The 19,944-nt window shown below is 36.8% G+C and overlaps 1 protein-coding gene across 1 annotated transcript in view; it reads right to left on the bottom strand.

Moving 5' to 3' along the window:
* Window positions 1–10,247: 10,247 nt before the first annotated feature.
* Window positions 10,248–19,944, bottom strand: part of mus304 (mutagen-sensitive 304) — an 88,593-nt gene continuing 78,896 nt past the window's right edge. Inside the window, exons 10-13 of the mRNA XM_018520858.1 lie at window positions 11,347–11,483; window positions 11,230–11,277; window positions 10,559–11,122; window positions 10,248–10,486 (exon numbers count right to left, since the gene is read on the bottom strand). Coding sequence (XP_018376360.1) covers window positions 10,257–10,486; window positions 10,559–11,122; window positions 11,230–11,277; window positions 11,347–11,483 — 979 coding nt within the window. The 3' untranslated portion in view covers window positions 10,248–10,256. The remainder of the gene's footprint in view (window positions 10,487–10,558; window positions 11,123–11,229; window positions 11,278–11,346; window positions 11,484–19,944) is intronic.

Here is a 19,944-nt window from a genome sequence, read left to right as displayed (position 1 = left end):
TGTATGAGAGTTTTTCGGAAAAACTTTCTGCGCAAAGAGGAAATAGGCATCATTCCGACGGGGGTAGCTATAGAATGAATGACAATCAGTTGCGCAAAGCCGTACAGTGGTTGATTTTAAAGGAGCGTGAAATTGGTCGTCGTATGATTCACGCAGGACATGGTCGTGAATATAGATTAACGGAAGGGATGCTCGTCGACGGATATGAGTGCAAGAACGTTGGTGAGACGCAATGTCACGTATTGCAGTTCCACGGTTGCTTCTTTCACGGATGCCCGGCTTGTTATCGAATTAATCGCGACGAAAAAATCGGACAGAATTCGAAAGATACGCTTGACGCGCGTTATGAACGAACGATTGTAACGATCTGGCGAATACGACGGTGTGGATATACCGTGACGGAAAAATGGGAGTGTGCTTTTGACGAGGAAATGCGCGCAGATCGGGAGGTGCGTGAATTCGTCGAGAAACACCCGATGATACAAATTGTACCTCTCGATTCTCGTGATGCGTTTTTCAGTGGGCGTACAGGCAATATCGCGACACGATACGCGGTTGCGGGTAACGAGAAGATACGTTACATAGACGTATGTTCTTTGTACCCTTATATTCTCCAAACTGGTGTTTTTCCAATTAAGCATCCTGACATCTTCGTAGGAGATGAATGTAGCGTGCTAATTGGAGAAGTACCAAATTTCAATCTCGATCGGGTTACGGGACTCGTGCGTTGTCGTGTACTGCCCCTGCGCGACCTTTTTCATCCTGTATTACCGTATTGCATCCGTGAAAAATTATTATTCTCGCTTTGTCGTACATGCTGCGAAATATTTTCTCAATCTTCTTGCGCTCACGACGAACCATTGGAACGTGAGTTTGAGGGCTCGTGGGTGTCGTGTGAATTGCGCAAAGCAGTTGAGAAAGGTTATCTCGTGACACGGGTAGATAAAATTTGGTAATACCAGTGTACGAAAGGATTGTTTGCCGGGTATATTAACACCTTCTTATAATTGAAACAAGAAGCTAGCGGATGGCCTAGCGAGTGCGAGGGCGATGAAATTGCGAAAGAACGTTACCTTCGGGAGTATGAAACAACAGAGGGTGTCGTTCTTGATAAAAATAATATCACACGAAATCCCGGACTACGCTCCGTCGCCAAACTCTGCCTCAATTCGTTTTGAGGAAAATTCGGTCAGCGGACAAACCTCACGAATACCGAAATAGTAAGAATCTCCCAACGATTCGCTGAGTTATTGTCAAGCCCGGAGCATGAGATAATCGGAATATTACCCGTCAACGATGAGGTGATGTATGTTTCGTGGCGTTTAAGACGCGAAGCGATAATACCCTGTCCAGTAATCAACGTGGCAATAACGGCGTTCATGACGCGACGGCACAGGCACGCTTAAAATTGTATGAATATTTGGAAAAATTAGATCGACGTGTCTTGTACTGCGACACCGATTCGTGTATATATACAAGCAGCGAAGATCCCGATGAGTACGAACCGCGTACAGGGAACTTTTTGGGAGACATGACGGACAAACTCGTGGGTTATGGACACGGTAGCTTCATCGAGACGTTCGTATCCAGCGGACCAAAATTTTATGCGTACGTGATTCGTACCCCAGATGGACACCAACGAGAAATTTGTAAAATAAAAGGAATTAAATTAAATTTTCAAAATTCTCGTTTACTTAATTTTAACACTATTCATAAGTTATTGTTAGATAAAGAAAAAGAGGAAAACGACGAGGAAAGAACAGCGATAAAATTACAATTTAAAGTAATTCGTTGCACAGCATTTCATGAGGTGGTAACACACGGAGTGAAGTAAGAACATGCGCTCCAATTCTGTTGAAACGACGATTTATCAATAGCCGCTGTTCTCTCCCGTATGGATTCGTATAGTATTTCGCACTGTGTATAATACAGTATCTCACTTAAGTTAAGCTAAGTCGATGATTTTCCCCTTCCTACCTGTTTGTAAATAAAAATATAGACTGCTAAGTTAAGTGTAAAAATTATGAATAACATTGTAAAAATTAAAATTTAAAATCGTATTGTACTATTAGTTGTAAGAATTATAAGGGAAATGTAAGAAAAAATAAAAAATATTTAGTTTATATAATAAATTTGTAGTATATTTTCCAATTTTCTCTTTTTTTTTTTTTCTTTCTTTTACTTTTTAAAAACAGATAAAAAATATTTTGTAGTTGAAATGAGAAGAAGTGATTTATTATTATATGTTCCCCTTTCGTCTATTCCTTTCCTTTTTCAACGTAAATTTTCCTTAAACAACACCAGCATCGCGCACAAGCTCACGACACCGACGTCGATGCCACGCGTGCATTCTGCGTTCGAAATATACAGCGATCGCGAACCCATTTACGCGCGAAAATAAGCTTATTCTTGCACAAAGATAAGCTCATCCTAGCACCGTGGCGGGATCAGCTGTTCGCAGGCCACGGTGCTCTCGCTGGCTAGCCTACGCGGAGGTACGCTACGCGAGCGTATGCCCGCCGCGTGGGGGCCCTCGTCGCGTTGATTAGCTTACCTCCCTGCCTAAATTTGTCCTTTGCATATTCTTGAAAATATTGTTAAGCGCCATTTTTTCCCTTTTCTTTTTTGCTTTTGAAGTCTTGCACAGTAATCTCGCGTTCATTTCGCAAAATGAACGTGCGCTGGAAACATCCCTGACATCCATTGTATGCGGTCCTACCGGTTGCGGAAAGACGATTTTCGTAAAGACTTTCCTCCGATATATTTATCTCTCATGTCCGACGTACGTTTCGAGAGAGTTTTATTTTATTACGCGTAGTGGCAAGAAGTTTATTGAGGGGTCATCCCGATTGATCACGGCTCGATTGGACACCACCAATCACAGCGACCGGTGCTTAGGAGCTTTGTAGTCTCAAGCGCTGTGAGTGGCTCGTGTCCAATTGAGCCGTGTCCAGCTGGGTGCCACCCCTTATTGACAATTACAATACGACGATCGTGAAAAAGAGATCGAAGAACAGAGTTGGCGACGCAGTAACGTTAAAGCGACGAAGAAGAAGAACGTAATTAATTTCGCGAGGGATTATCTCGTTCGGAGGATTACTCGAACGATCCGCTTTCCCCGAAATTAGTGATAATCGACGATCTTATGAGAGAATCGTCGTCGAGCGACGCGATCGTGGATCTTTCACTAAAGGCAGTCATCACAAGAATCTCAGTGTCATTCTTATCTTTCAGAATCTCTTCCATCAGGGCCGTGGTCAGCGCGATATATCGCTCAACGCGAATTACATCGTCGTTTTCAAAAATTCACGTGATCGCGCTCAAATTCATCATTTAGCGCGTCAAGTCTATTCCGACGATCCGAAATTTCTAGAAGAGGCATACTACGACGCTACGTCGAGGCCTCACGGCTATTTGCTGCTCGATCTGAAACAATCAACCCCGGACGAGAATCGATTTCGAACGTGTATTTTTCCCGAAGATACGACTCATTACGTCTACGTGTCACGTAGATCATTTTTCAGGGGATTCGTATAAAAAGCGAGTACGGATAATAGTACGTATCAGTCGTAGATTTTTCTCGCGATGAAGGTGGGTGCCAAGAAATCGCACAGTGCGACGAAAATCGCACACATTCGATCGGTAAGAGAAACGCCTGTCTCCTCGCGGCGCTCTATCATTTGAACATAAATCAACGCACAATCTTCTTACGCGGCGATGACGAAAAACTAATTTGTTGTATCTGTGAATGTGTTTTTAATATACTCAAAGGTAACGTCTCGCTCGAACGTTGTGAAAAAAATCGGTTAACCAAATACAAAACGCCTCTGCGACGCATCGTTGCAAAACGAGATAATTGGAAGGATAAAAGAAAGCTGTTGGTGCAGCCAGGCGGATTTTTACCTTATATTATCGGATCTATATTATCGACCTTATTATCACTAATTATCGAAAGAACGAAATAGTGGGATAAAACGCTATGGAGAGGGCCAAAAAAATGGTTTTAATTTCGACGGAAAATCTCGAGAGAATGCAACATCAGTTACATCAGAATCCGACGTCACTCGCTGACGGAGAGTCAAAGGAAATCGCAATACCGCAAAATTCGGATAACACCGCGAGCACTAATAACATAGCGCAAATTCCCGGAACTCATCTAACACGACTCGATGCGGAGATGGGCCGTATTCTTAATTCTGACTGGCCACGTGACGAAAGTGAGAGATGGAAAATGTACAGAGAGGCATTATGGCGATACCTACGATTTATCTGAGAAACGCGAAGGCAGAAAGACGCATGCAGCGAAAACGAAAACGCAGAAGACAACGCTACACGATATAACGAGATGAAGAACGATGAAGTTTTTTACGATCTCACGCAAACATCCGATATTCCGCCAGCGCATTCCGTCAGTAACACCGGTATTATTACGAAAAATTTCGAAATTTTGAGCGAGCATAATCTTGCAAAGAATAATCATGCGATGAAAAGCATTGAGGAAATAGTGGAAAGCGTACCGAAATCTTATCGTAAGCACTTATTGATGAAATCTTTGATTCAAAATGCTGTACCTGATAGAATTAGTTGGGACGAGCATGGAATCGTGACTATAGATGGCAACGTCGTGAAAGATTCGAATATCGCCGACTTTATAAACGACGAGATGCGCGAGAGAAAAACTGTGACAGCAGTAGGTAGAAATCAGTTCGCGCGATTACTCCGTGCGTTGAACATACCTTCTGCGCTGGTGATAAATAAAAGATTATTGTCCTCGCACGGTGTTAGTGTAAACAGCGTAAAACTTCGACCTCGGACGAGTTCCACGCCTTTTATATCGAAAGCGCTAGTTCCACGCCGATTGTATCGAGAGGAAAGAGAAAAATGTAAAAATTACGAACAAGAAACAGACAAAGAAAGTTCAATGATTCTTTCTCATACACGAAAAACTGATACCCCCACATCTCTACAAACGGAAAAAAATCGGTTACTCGGTTGGAAAAAACTAAGATAATACGATGGCGTTTGAAAAATTGTACTACCATCCGTTGCATAACGCGGGCTATTCGGAGGTGGATAATCTAACTCGTGCTGTTAAACCGAATTTCTCACGGGGAGAAGTCGTGCGCTGGCTCGAATCGCAAGACGCGTACACGTTGCACCGACCATTGCGTAGAAAATTTCCACGATTGCGTTACAACGTAACAAACATCGACGATGTGTGGGAGGCAGATTTGACCGAATTCCGAAATCTAAAAAGTTACAATGACGGATATTCCTATCTGTTAGTGATTATCGATGTACTAAGTAAATACGTATGGGTAGAACCGTTACGCGACAAAACGAGTAACTGCGCGATAAAAGCTTTTCAACGCGTACTAGCGAAAAGCGAAGGACGAGTACCCGTATACCTGCAAACGGACAAGGGTAAAGAATTTGTCGCACAATCAATGCAGAAATTTCTTAAAGAAAACAACATTCGTTTTCGGGAAACGCGCAATCCAAACGTCAAAGCCGCCATCGTCGAGCGCTTCAACAGAACACTGAAGGAACGAATGTGGCGTTATTTTACGCATAAAAATACGCGACGCTACATCGATGTTCTGCAGGACATTGTACACGCTTACAATCACACGCGTCACTCATCCACGAGAATGCAACCTGCGGTAGTAACGAGAGAAAACGCACGTATCGCTCGTGAAAATATAGCTCGTCGTTGGAAAAACGAAACGTTAAAGAAACGGGTGCGAAAGGTTAAATATCGCGTCGGAGATCACGTTCGTATCAGTAGAGCGAAAGGTGCCTTCGAGAAAGGATACGAGGCTAAGTGGAGCGAGGAGATATTTCAAATTTACCGTGTTCTCGATTGGCGAAACCCTCACGTGTACGAATTGCGAGATTTAGCAGGCGAAGTCATAGACGGTATTTTTTATGAGCAAGAATTAGCTCGAGTTGAGAAAAACGTAGAGGAAGAAGAGTTTATCGTCGATCGCGTAATAAAGAATAGAGGACGAGGAGCTAATAAGCAAGTGCTTGTTAGTTGGCGCGGTTATCCCAGTAAGTTTGATAGTTGGATTCCGGCTTCGAGTTTAATTTCTCTTCGCGATGGAGGAGGAACAATTTCTTCTGGTACTTCCGAGTAACAGCAGTATGCGTCATTTTCCGGATAATACAACTTCGTCCTTCATCACGGAATTACCTCACTCTATCGTGTTACACGGACAATGGGAGGTTGCGATAACCGAGATTCAATTTCCCTGTACCTTTTTACACATACGTCATAACGAAAATGTGATCAGATTCGTCGATGTTAAACCCGATGAGAGGACGAAAGGTGCGTTTACGGCGAAAGAAAGTACATTTCCAAATGAAATTTACAGCGATATCTATGAGCTTATTGATGCGATTAATACCGCGTGTAAACTTGTCGAATCGCATTTTTATTTTGAACTGAAAAAAGCGTCTGGCGGCAAAGTCATGATAAGTAATAACTGCGTTGAGAAATGCAAAATGCTACATCATATAAATTTTTCCGATCAACTTCTAAGAATACTAGGTTTCTCATCAGCACTTTCCGCAAATCACCCATTTTATTCTAAGCTCGCGATACGTAAACCTAATTCCAATGAAACAGAAGAGAAAACTTTTTTTACTAACGGATTTGATAAGGAGACGGGAGAACGACTTGCAGAGTTATTGGAGTAACGAACCCTATAGTTTGTGGCGCGGTATCCCCGATAAAATGTTTATTTATTGCGATATTTGTGAGCCTTACATAATAGATGATGCACGTCCTCCTCTTCTCAGGATAGTTCCGGTCGAGATACGCAGTCATAATTACGCATTTGGTGCAAATTTGGTGAAGCATTTCTCATTTCCAAATTATATCCCATTGCGACGAACGAATTTCAGAACGATCGAAATAGATATGAGATCTTGGAAAAAAAATTCCATTCGAATTCGGAACGCTGACAGTAACGCTGCACTTTAAACGTAAGCAATAACTTTCTTTCGTAGGAAGCTTTCTCGGTGGACTATTCAGAAAAATATCACCTTACCTAGGTAAAGGGGTGCACGTGCTGTCGGAAAAGAAGCTTTACGTGCGGGAATTAACGCAATAGAAGACGTCAAAAATAATAAGCCGTTGAAGGAAGCGGTCAAAAGTCGGCTCGCGGAATCTAGGGGTAATCTGAAGAAAAAAGCCAAAGAAAATATAAGTTCCCTGATGAAGGGGTCGGGATATAAAATATCCGCAAAGTCCGCAGCATTCAGTTTCCATTCGGAAGTCGGAATAGTCGTATCGCGCTTCGTAAACTACGTCGGGCAGTCAAAAGAAAATCATAGAAAAGTAGCACAGGGAAGAAGAGCAAAAAAATGACGAAGAAGAAAAAGAAAATTCGCGCTGCAGGAAGAAAAACCAAAAAACCATCCACTAGGAAACATCGAGTCAAGAAACGCGACGTATCCGACATATTCTCTTAATCGAGATAGGAATTCGTGACTGGAGAAAAAGCATGTCCTTTCTTCATACCCACTCAAGCGAGTGTATAAAGAGCGAACTCGATTTCTTCTCTCTACCACCTACGCAAACCAGCATCAAGAGTTCGCAATGAATTTATTATAAACCCGTAACTTCGCTCACGGACGACTCACCCATAGAATTCGTCATACCCGGCCATGGAGAAGACTATCTGGATCTCACTCACACCATGTTGAGCCTTCGCATACGCGTAGAAAGCGAACGCGGGGAGAGCACATCGGTCGCAGCCGCCGACGTGGCAAAAGTAGGGCCCGTAAATCATTTACTGCATTCCATGTTCAACTAAATCGACGTATATTTCAATCAAAAACTCGTGTCGCCACCAAACAACGCTTACGCTTGCCGCGCGTACATCGAGGCGTTATTAAATTATGCTTCACCCGCAAAAACTTCCCATCTAACCTCGTGCTTATGGGACGCGGATATTCCCGGCTACATGGACGACACATTAGACTTGTCAAATCCAAATACGACAGTCGAGAGACGCGCGAAAACATTCAAGGAAATCGTGCGCTAGATCTCCTAGGTCACCTTCACTGCGACGTTTTTAATCAAGATAAATTTTTAATTAACGGAGTGGAAGTTAGAATGAGACTCGTAGGCTCGAAAGATTCATTTTGCCTTATGGAGACTAGAACGATGAATAGACAATCGTCTACTCTTTTAAAAAGTAAAACATAAAATGAATATTTTATGTAATACCATTTTTTCTTTTTAAAATAAACGTTTTTGATCATGTAAATTTCGTCCATTTCTTACTTTTAACCTCGTCCCCTTTTACATTTGTCACCTTTTTCTCACGTATTTCCGATTTAGATAATGTTCATTAAAAACAAAATATAGAAAAATTTTTCTTTTAAAAATAATGTTCGAATCAGCACACCGATTATGGCGGCACGTGCCAGCGCGAACTTGTTCATTCCTGTTTTACCTCCCCTTTCTCCCTATATTGAAAGCAAGTCTCTCGAAAATTCTCGTAAAAGTCTTCGTCATAAATAATAAGAAAAAAACCCTTTCACTAAGACGCCAACACGTTGGAGACATCGAATCGCTGCAGCAAAAAAAAATGGCCTGCAGGACAAAAGCTGTCTGCTATTCATGTTCGCTGACCGTAACTTCCCCCCTCCCCCCCTCCCCCCCGTAACGAACAAAGTTCTCGGTTCCATTTTTCCTCGGTTTTTGCCATCCACCATTTTACCGTGGTATTTTTCTCTGCCGACACCCCCGCCCTCTCCAATAGTTGCGCGGGGAGCTATGGACAGAGCCAATCAGCGTGTGGGCAGCTATGGACCGAGCCAATCAAAACGCGACATTTAATTACCTCGTTATCCCACTCTCACGACACCGGCCAATCAGAGTGCACCATTTCTCCAGACAGACCCGTCTAGGCCACGTCCACCTGTCTGGAGGTGGAGTTGAGGGGGTTTGTTTTGACGCCGAGAGGGAGTGGAAGGGGTTTATTTTGACCGGCCGAAGCTTCCCATATACTACTTACTAGTTTATCGACTGACAACATTTTCAACTATTTTTATTATTAACATTGATATATTGTAACTGATACAATAGAGGAGTGGTAACTAAGAAAAATTACAAGAGAGAGAGCATTATATTGCGGCATAAAATACATGAAGAAATACGACCACCATGTTAACGTAACTATAATTTTGAATTTGTATCCAACAATTATATGAATCTATTCATTTTTGCGTTTAATTTTCTATATTGTATACACTGAGGATGAGCTGACAATAAGGTCGAAACGTTCGTTAAAAAATTTAAATATATTGAAATCTGGCTCGTAACCCTTATTGTTACAAAATATTGAAATTAATTTTCCATTTTATGTATTTCAGAAAAAAAATGTCACATATAAAACTCAAACGCCATTTTGAAGCTCTATTTTTGTCTTTATATTGTTTTTTTAATTTTTCCACAATTTTTTTTCATCGAGGTATTTAAGTTTTTGTAAAATGCGAGACAATTGCAAGCGTTCCTAAATTTATGGACAGTAATTTACACTACACAAAAAAGTGAGAAAAGTGAGTTTTTGTAGAAAAGTGAGAAAAAGTGAGATGTTTCTAAAAAAGTAAGAAGTGAGAAAGGTGAATAGCTCCCATGTCTGTTGAAGAGGGCTCCCCTAAACAGGATATTTATCTCAGTTTTAAATAAAAATCGAGTATTATTGAGTTTTAAATATATATAGATGTTTATGAAACTAATAAATCATAAAATTAGTAATTATCAATTTTTTATTTTTAATCACTAAAAATTTTAACAGGTTCGCGAATGTCTATAAGATCAACAGTCTTTAATAATATCTTGCCGGTGTTGAAATTAATGAATGATTAATTATATATCTTCTTATCGAATAGTATACTAGAAATTGTTTTAATGTAATAAAATAATTTTTTATTTTCAAAAATAAAAATATATAAAACAGTTATTTTACTGTATTTTCTAAAATCTATAATTGTTAAAAAGCAGCAATGATTCAGTCAAGATATATGTTAAATAATGAAATATAAGTATGAATCTATTTATATCATGGACATATATATAGATTTTTTAAGCATTTCCAACTTTATAATTATATCAATGTATTATAAATATTTGTTCTGCAAATACATATCTTAAAATAAAATATCTTTCAACCATGCACATTATATAGATATATATTTATATGAATATTAAAATGCACTTTTGTTAGAATTTAGTATATTTAATTGTTTCTATATTCCATATTAGAATTATACAACGATTTGATAGCCATGCATGCTGTATTATAATTTTCAGTAGATTCAGTATAACAATATTTCTCAGTTGTGGGAATAACCTTTTTTTCAAAATTCGTCATATGTAATTGATTAACCTGTATATTTTCGTGATGTGTCTCATATTGTATACCTTTATCAACGATAAAGGTAGTTTTTATACGATCTAAAGCTTCTCCTAAAACATAAATAAAAATGGTACTTGCATGAAAAGCAAATAATACAATATGAAATGCATTATAATATTTACGTTCATTGTCATGAAGTATCAAATCTTCAAAAAAAATAATGTTTCGTACAAATAAATGAAATGAATCTTCAATATCAGATGATCGGATAACAAAATCAGGATCACAAATTGCAAGATGGCATAAAAATCTGATGCCTTGTCTCAATACTTTGTATTGAACTTTTTTGATATCAAACAAAAAATTACGATCCAACTTTTCTGAATATATTTCTGTCAGATGCTCTTTTATATTCTGTTTATTATATTTCACCTGACATGCATGATGTTTATAATTAATTCTCTTCAAGATATAAAATGTTTTCTTTTTTTTAAATAAATCTTGCCATTTAATATCATCGATTACGTCTAATTTGTTTTCAGAACATTTTTTTAACATATTAATTATAAATCGTAATAATTTCGTATAACAATTACAGGATTCTGAACTTTCACTTCTTAATAAATTATTTTTCTGTAAGACGTGCCATATAGATGATATTAATGCATGCGTCATATTTATTGTAGTAAGAAAGTCCGAATAAAAATGCTCCATTTGTGCCATAAGAATTTGTAAGACACAAGCATCTAAAACACAAAAACATTTATCGTTAAGAATGTCATTTAAAAAATAAAATACATTATTATACAGAAATGCATAAATTTTCAGATTACTTCGAAATAATATAACATACCTGGTGTAAAATGTAAAACTCCTTTCCATCTTTTTATTGTCATTAACGCTATTAAAATAATGATAATTAATGTTCAAAAAGACAAACTTTTTTGTTAAACATATCAGACATACTTACGTGAACTTGTACAAAGTTTTGATACAAATATATCGCATTTACTAAAAACCATTATAAAGTTCGCTAATGAAACATAACAAAGTGATAATGGCCTTGAGAATACGAGTTCTTTAAATATAAGACAAATATATTTCAATCTGGAAAAAATTTGCCCTTACATAAAATCTATAAGCATCAAAATAACACTGTTCGACAAAAACAAAATCATCAAAACGAGACTAGTCATTTTCCGTAGTTTTTTTTTGCGCTGAATACGAATCCGGCTTCCAAATTTTCCATCGAAATTTTGAAAAATTTACATTTAAAGTTACAAAAAGAGTTATTTTTATACATATTGTTATTATAGCTATAATATGTAAGAGAACAATATACAACATGTGCTGGAGAAGTTTATTGCAATTGAAAATAAGCATACATTAGGACTCTCAATTCTTAAAAGGACTTTTTAGTATCGGCTGTAGTTAATAAAATCTCCAACGATCCTCTGTACTCGACCATAAACCGCCCCCTCTGCCATTTTCGAGGCTGAGCTGCCGGTTGAGAGGACCGTCGACGTTTGCAGTTTAATAAAATATCGTGTGGAAAATAATCGGATTAATTTTGAATAAGAGTGGCACGCTCGTTCGTGCCTGGCGCCCAACTATCGGTTTTGAGATCTTTTGCTGTGTACCTAAGCATTCGGACAAGGAGGAAATTTCGGTTTCTTCTAAGACCGGACGAATTCTCAGTTTAAAAATATCGGAGATTATAGAGTATTAACTGCGAATGCGCGACGAAGTTGCACCACGCTCGTGAGTGCGGTTGCAAATTTGGTATTGTTAACCCTTGAATACCACACTATTTTCGCCACATGATTTCATCACACATGGATTACGGTAACCTTGGAGTCTTCTTTTGCTTTTATCCCGGGATCTAATGCATCAATGCAAAAAAAGTTTTTTCCAATACAGAGGTAAATAATGGCGTAATACTTACAAACAAAAGTTAAACAAGGAGCACAACGCCGGTTATTTATTGCGATGTAGTAGTGTATTTAAAAAGATCTTACAAAATTAAAATTCATAAACGTTTCGGCCGATATTCGGCCTTCATCAGTATGTTCTTCAGTACAATTTTTACGTTGGAAATTATATAAATTAAAATTTTTCTATTTAAATGAGAATAAATCTCAGTCATGTTGTAATATATGATGGTCATTTAATATAAAAAGTATAATGTATCGTAAAAAGTTCTTGTAAAATAGTTGATTTTTGTGTGACTGTTAGTATTTGTCCGTTTTCAAGACATTGCAAGACTCCGTGTCGTAAAGAATTCCAAAGTTCTGATAAGAATTTACAATTAAATATATATAAATTATTTTAAAAAAACATAATTACAATTAGTGACTACGATTGCTTAACGTACCTTTACTTGTATGTGATAGGAGTTGCAATTATTCACTGGTAGTTTTACAATCTTTATATTTTCTGAATTATTGAGGATGGAAGAAACTTTCCAGAACATTACTTGTTAAAAGAATTTTTGTGTTATTTTGTGTTCTGTCCTTCGGTATTTATATTCTCAAGAACACACACACAATCAAGAAGAGGAACATTAAAGGAATAGGAAGGAAGTTTTTGGAAGGGGATCATTCGTTAAGTAGGGGCAAGTACGATTTTGGTAGTCGATCAGTATCACTTTGCTTATTTAATCCTGATTTTTGTTTTTTTATATGTATCATTTCAGAAATGGATCTCTTGTAGTATGATGGTTCTGAATCCAAGATTGAAATATTCTCCCGATCTAAGACATGATCTTTATTTAATCGATGGCATGATACGACAAATAGTAGATCAGTTGGTTTATTAATATCTGCTTTGTGTTCTTTGATTCGGGTTTTAAGTTTTCTTTTAGTTTGCCCCACATAAGAGGAATCACAATCAAGGCAGTTTATCTTATATACTACGTTGCTGTTATCTTCTTTTTTTAACGCGTCTTTTCCTGTTTTAATGAATTTATTTAGTTTATTCATAGGTTTGTACGCAATATTAAATTCAAATTTGTAAGATAAACGTTTAAATTTTTCAGATATTATATTATAATAAGAAATTGTAAAAAAACTTTTTGAATTATGATTATTACCTATATTATTATCATGTCTATTTTTTTCATCGGTATTATATTTATATGAGAGTGACTTAATTCTACTGTTTATTGTGGCAAAAATAAAATCCAAAGCGTAATTGTTATCAATTAATATCTTAATCATGTTCTTAATGTTTTTTTCATGGAAATGAAGATGACAAAAATAATATCCAATCGAATTGACCCATTATAATTGCCCTTTTATGATCTACAGGATGGTTAGAAAGGAAATTCAAATATCTTCCTCAGTTAGTCGATTTTCTGTAAATATCAAACATGATTTTTTAATCCTTAATTAACAATTTAACATCGAGAAAATTGATGTCCCCATCATCCCCATAATCCACTGTGAATTTAATTCTATTGTGACAATTATTAAATTTGTCTAGAATTGCGTTGATTTGATCTTCTGGTGCAGCTGTTACGATATCATCGACATAACGATAGTAAACCGGAATAAATGTGGTTATGGATGTGAAAATATCAATCTCCAGATCATTTAATACAATGTTTGCAATAGTAAGAGATAACGAAGATAGGCATGCCGAAAATTTGCTTGTAGATTGTGTCATCAAATTTAAAACAAGTTGAATTAAAAATAAAAGATACTGCAATTACTAACTCATTTAAGGAATTTTTGTGTTATTACATATGAAACGCCACCGTTTTTTCAAACTCATAATGACTAAATCCAAGGGTATGTTCGTATACATCGATACTACGTCAAAAGACACAATTTTATAATTAGGTTCTAGTGGCATACCATTGAGATTATTCACCAGTTCGAAACTATCCTTAACGTAACTAAAACTTTTCCTGTCTTTAATATATGTTGCTAATGAATAAATAGGACTATTAATACAACTTACAATTAATCTCAATAGATTGTCAACTTTATGAATTTTAGACAACCCATAGATCCTTGACAAATCTCCGTCGGATTTATATAATTTTTTGTATGTGTTCTGATCTATGTAATCTTTGTTTTTCCATCTCGTAAGTATCGAGCGCAAATCCGTCATTTAGTTGGGTCTTTATTAACCTTTACATAAGCGTCTTTATCAGATAAAATAATATTCATATTGTTCTTGTAATCGTCTAAGCTTAAACCCTTAAGTTAAAGTTTTTTCCCCTCATTGCTCCTACTCCACACTTCTGACCGTTCATAAACGCCGCGTGTTTTTTCAAACGGACTGGGTTACCGTAACCCAGTGTGGTGTTCAAGTGTTAAATATGGAGTCTAATGTGGAAAAGAGAATCCTGTGTTAATGACAGCTTAAATTATGTTTAATTAAAAAATTTTTCGGTAATTATTCGGATTAACGGATACCGCGCCGATGACCTTGACATATGTTGTCAAGGTCATGATCCTGAGTGATCTTCAAAAAGTTTTAAGCAACGGTCACTATTCGTTCAAAAATTATTAACAAATAAAGTTTCAAAAATATATTATTTCTATCTTATATCTATATACAATATTAAAAACTACTCTATACCCTTCCTGTCTAGGAGCATTCGACTTTCCACGCGAAAAGAGGTCCACTCTACCTCTCCTCCTGCCTGGGGGCGCACAATTTTCCATACGAAACAAAATCCATCTCACCTCTTCCTTTATTTAAAAGTGTTCGACTTTCCACGCGAAGCGAGGTCACCCCATCTTCCCCCTTGCTTAGAGGCGATCGACTTTCAACGCGAAACGAAGTCTATCCCACTTCCTCCAGTCAAGGAGCGATCGACTTTCTAGACAGAGGGGGGAAGGTGGAGTGAACTTCGCTTTGCGTGGAGAATCGTAGACCTCATAACAAGGAAAGAGAGGGGAGAGGGGAAGATGGGATATAACTCGCTTCGCATGGAAAATCGTATGCTCGTTAGTATATAGCAAAAATAAGACATTATTTTTTTAAACTTTACATTTTAATAACTTTTGAACGAACAGTGATCGCCATCTAAAACTGTTTGAAGGTCACTCAGGATTATAACCTTGAAAACATATGTCAAGGTCAAAGTCTTCGACGCCGTGTCCGTTAATCCGAATAATTATCAATTTTTTTAAACCGCTATATACGAATCCAATATCAAAATTGACAAATTTAAAATCGTGAAAAATCTGTATATTTTGGAAGAATCTGGGCATCTATCATGGAACAAGTCGAAATGGATTCCGATTGGAATTATTTACAATGAAAATCGTAAATATGAGCATATAAGCCTCGTGCTGGATATTTTTGCCTAATTATTTTTTATTTCAAAAGTAATATATCTATAAAACGTTTTCGACCATCTATCTGGTTCATCTTCACTATATAACTTAGTAATTTTAATGAATTTCTTTAATAATCTACAATTATACACGCCAAATTGTCTTCTTATGAATTCAAAGAAAGAAGTATTTATAAACGCATGTTAATGTTCGCGTATAACTACAATATGATCAACAAAGGCTTTCATTATAAATAAAATAAAAAAATTGGAATTATTTAATTATTTCCTAAATTTCTATTGTATTTTCTAAGAAAAACGGATAATTCGCATCGAAATTCATTCTCACGTGTTCCATGATAGGTACCTTGGATATTTTCCAAGTATTGATATCCACTACATTGAACGGGTGGCACCCAGTTGGACACGGCTCAATTGGACACGAGCCACTCACAGCGCTTGAGACTACAAAGCTCCTAAGCACCGGTCGCTGTGATTGGTGGTCGAGCCGTGATCAATCGGGATCACCCCCATTGAACTCATCATTTTGAATTTGTTAATTTTGACATCGAATCAACAGTCTAAAAAACTTTCAAGTGGAAATAAATGTAGGGGAGACCGGGGCACCATGAGTCACAAAAATTCAAATTCTTAAAAGTGCATATAAATATAAAAATTTTTGTATTATTTTTTTTTAATAATTAAAGCATAAAGCATATTTTAAAAGTTAATAAGTATATTTAATAAATATTCATTTGTTTTTAAGAAAAAAATAAAAATATGTCTTAAGAAATGACCCATGGTGGTCATGGGGTATCCCATTAACTTGCACATTATTAACATAGTCACTAATATAATAAAATATAATTACAACTAATAATTATCAAATGACAAAATAGAAAGTTATAAGAAAAAAAAGAGAAATAACCATTAATATAAGAATTGGAAAGAGTAAGGGCACTAAGAGTCGGGCGCAGAAGACGTCGCGTAAATAACACACTTATAAAGAGTGAAACTTCTTTATTCACTAAACGCACTTACATGTTTCGACTCATTTTTTAGCCTTCCTCAGAGCAAACACACACTAATAAAGTAAAAGTTATCCTGTCATGGTGAGCTCCCCTACATCGAGAATTTAAATGCCAGAATTAAATAAAAAGAAAGAAAAGAAAATGAAAAAGAAGGGAAATATTAAAAATGTTAAATTAAAGAATATAGAAATTAATTTATCAAAAAACTTTAATAATTTAATTAATTATCCCGAAAATAGGGACGGTCACCACAATTACAAAGTACCGTATCGCAAACATTATCATGAATAATTCAAGAACCGGTTCCTGATATGTTGATACCAGTCGGTATCAGACACAGTGAGTCACTTGTTAGTTATTAGCTAGTACTGATAAAAATTTTTTTATCACTTTACAATTTTCATTAGTACTAGCTAATAACTAAAAAGTGATTCACTGTGTCTGATACCGACTGGTCAACATATCAGGAACCGATTCTTGAATTATTCATGATAATGTTTGCGGTATTTTGTAATTGTGATGAGCGTCCCTTTTTTTGGGGATAATTAATTATATTATTAAAGTTTTTTGATAAATTAGTTGTTAAGGCCATGTTGCATTCATTTCCTCGCTCCTGCGCCATTTTGTGATACCACCAATCAACTTGCGTGCGTGCAGAAAGTCGTAGCGCTGGTGTAGAAGGAGTTCGGCGGTCAGCGCCATGAAGCGTTTTCCCATCAGTAGTAGTCTTTTAGTTTTCGTCACACCAACACACACATTTTGGACAATCAACAACAACACGTTATTTTGTATATCGCGCAGCAAGCAAGTTTGTAAGCAAATAAAGTTGTAGTCATCTTCGACAAAGGGAAGAGAGACAGCGTGAGTTATTTTACCTCGCGTATCCTACATTAGTTTCTATATTCTATAATTTAACATTTTTTATATTTCTCTTCTTTTTCATTTTCTTTTCTTTCTTTTTATTTAATTCTGGCATTTAAATTCTCGATGTAGGGGAGCTCACCATGACAGGATAACTTTTACTTTATATATTGGGTACGGGAATAAGTTTCCGCCCTTTTTGAAAAGAAAAAGATGTGTTTATTTAAACAAATCTATATAAGTGAGTTTATTCAAAGTATGCTCCTTCGGAAGCGACAACTTTCTCCCACTTTTCCGGTAATAAACGGATTCCTCGAATGAAAAAATCTGGTTCTTTTGAAGCGATCCATTCATCAAGCCATGTTTTGATATCTTCATAAGAATTGAATCGTTCTCCAGAAAGGGCCGACTGCATAGATCGGAACAAATGGAAATCTGAAGGAGCAATGTCCGGTGAATACGGCGGGTGGGGCAAAATTTCCCACTTTACTCCTTCCAAGTATTTCTTGACCGGTTTTGCAACGTGTGGCCTAGCGTTGTCATGTAACAGAATCAGCTTGTTGTGCCTATTGTCCCATTCCGATTGTTTTTCTTTCAAAACTTGGTTTAGACGTATCAGTTGTAACAATGCACCCCATGGTGCCCCATGATGCACCCAATGTAGTCGATAACGATCGCCAGTGATGGTTTCGGACGGTTTGAGCAGCTCATAATATATAACACCTCTCTGATCCCACCAGATGCGCACCATAATCTTCGAAGCATGGATATTTCGTTTTGGCGTTGATGGACCTGGTTCACCTGGCATCACCCATGCTTTCAAGCGTTTAGGGTTATCGTAGTAGATCCATTTTTCATCACCAGTTACGATACGATGTAGAAAACCCTTCCTTTGTTGTCGTTGACGAAGCATCTCGCAGATGAAATGTCTTTCCATGTCTCTCTTTCAATTTGTATGGCACCCAATTTCCTTCTTTTCGCACCATTCCCATTGCGTATAGACGTTTTCCAACAGTGGATCTATCAACATTTAACTCTTTTGACAACCTATCGAGCGATAAACATGAATCTTCTTCGAGTAATGCTTGCAATTCTGCATCTTCAAATTTTTTCGGTGCACCTTCGTGTTCTTTGTCACGCACGTCAAAATCACCACTGTTGAATCACCGAAACCATTCTTTACAACTGGTTTTCGATGGAGCATGCTCACCGTAAACATCTACGAGCAAACGATGCGATTCTGCAGCACTTTTCTTTAAAATAAAATAATGGAGTAAAACTTCCAGCAAATGTTGCTTTTTTGGAATAAATTCCGACATCTTCAACGCAAAAAAAGCTACTCTTTTTTACGCTTCGAACGAATACCAACTATTGGGCTCAAAAGTTTGAACACAAACCTTTCAAACACATGTGTTGCCGTTCTATCAAATACACAAGCAATGCTACTAACGACATCTTTCTACAATGGGCGGAAACTTATTACCATACCCAATATATTAGTGTGTGTTTGCTCTGAAGAAGGCTCAAAAATGAGTCGAAACATGTAAGCGCGTTTAGTGAATAAAAGTTTCATTCTTTATAAGTGTATTATTTGCGCGATGTTTTCTGCGCCCGACTCCTAGTGCCCTTACTCTTTCCAATTCTTTAATTTATAAGGAGTCTTGATTAGTTTGATTTATTAACGGATTCATTAATATAAGATAAAAAATTTATTACGATAAAATAAAATTAATTACTTAGAAATATAAACTGCCCTTTTAGTACATATATTTTCTGTATTGTCCCGTTTAATCATGAATACCTATTTGATGTATGACATATGATACCCCAATTATACATTTAATTATATATTTAATAGAAAACTATAAAAAATAAATGTTAGATTATTACTTGTAACGTAGTAAGTTGAGAAATGATGCGCAGAAACTTGCACCTTATTTTCATATAGGTAGTCCAACAGTGAACCAATAGTACACTATGAACCATTGCGATATTTCGTAAATGCAACATTATCAGATTGTGCTATCATGCAGCGACTCGCATTTGAGCCCCTCCTCGGCTCTCCAGTCGACTGGCAGATCGCGCCAAGAACAACCATGTAATGTCACATTTTAAGAATTTTGGGTTGCAAACTAAATTTTTTTCGTAAGTTTTACGTATTTTTTATGTTTTTGTTGTTATACCTATAATTTTTTTCATTGTGCAATAGTTTTATGTGCACATTTGGTTTTATTATTCTGTAAGTAACTTTTTCTATTACATTATTTTACCACATTATTTAGAGAATTATCGTGGAAAAGGCTAGGTGGTCTTCAATGAATCATTTTGACGTAGTGAACAATGAACCATGGTATATTGTAGACCACATAACCTTTTTTACGAT

Source organism: Trachymyrmex cornetzi, unplaced genomic scaffold, assembly GCF_001594075.2.
Source record: "Trachymyrmex cornetzi isolate Tcor2-1 unplaced genomic scaffold, Tcor1.1 scaffold933, whole genome shotgun sequence".
NCBI classification, from domain to species: domain Eukaryota; kingdom Metazoa; phylum Arthropoda; class Insecta; order Hymenoptera; family Formicidae; genus Trachymyrmex; species Trachymyrmex cornetzi.
Note: the sequence above shows the minus strand (reverse complement) of the source record. Positions and strands in the feature narration are given on the sequence as shown.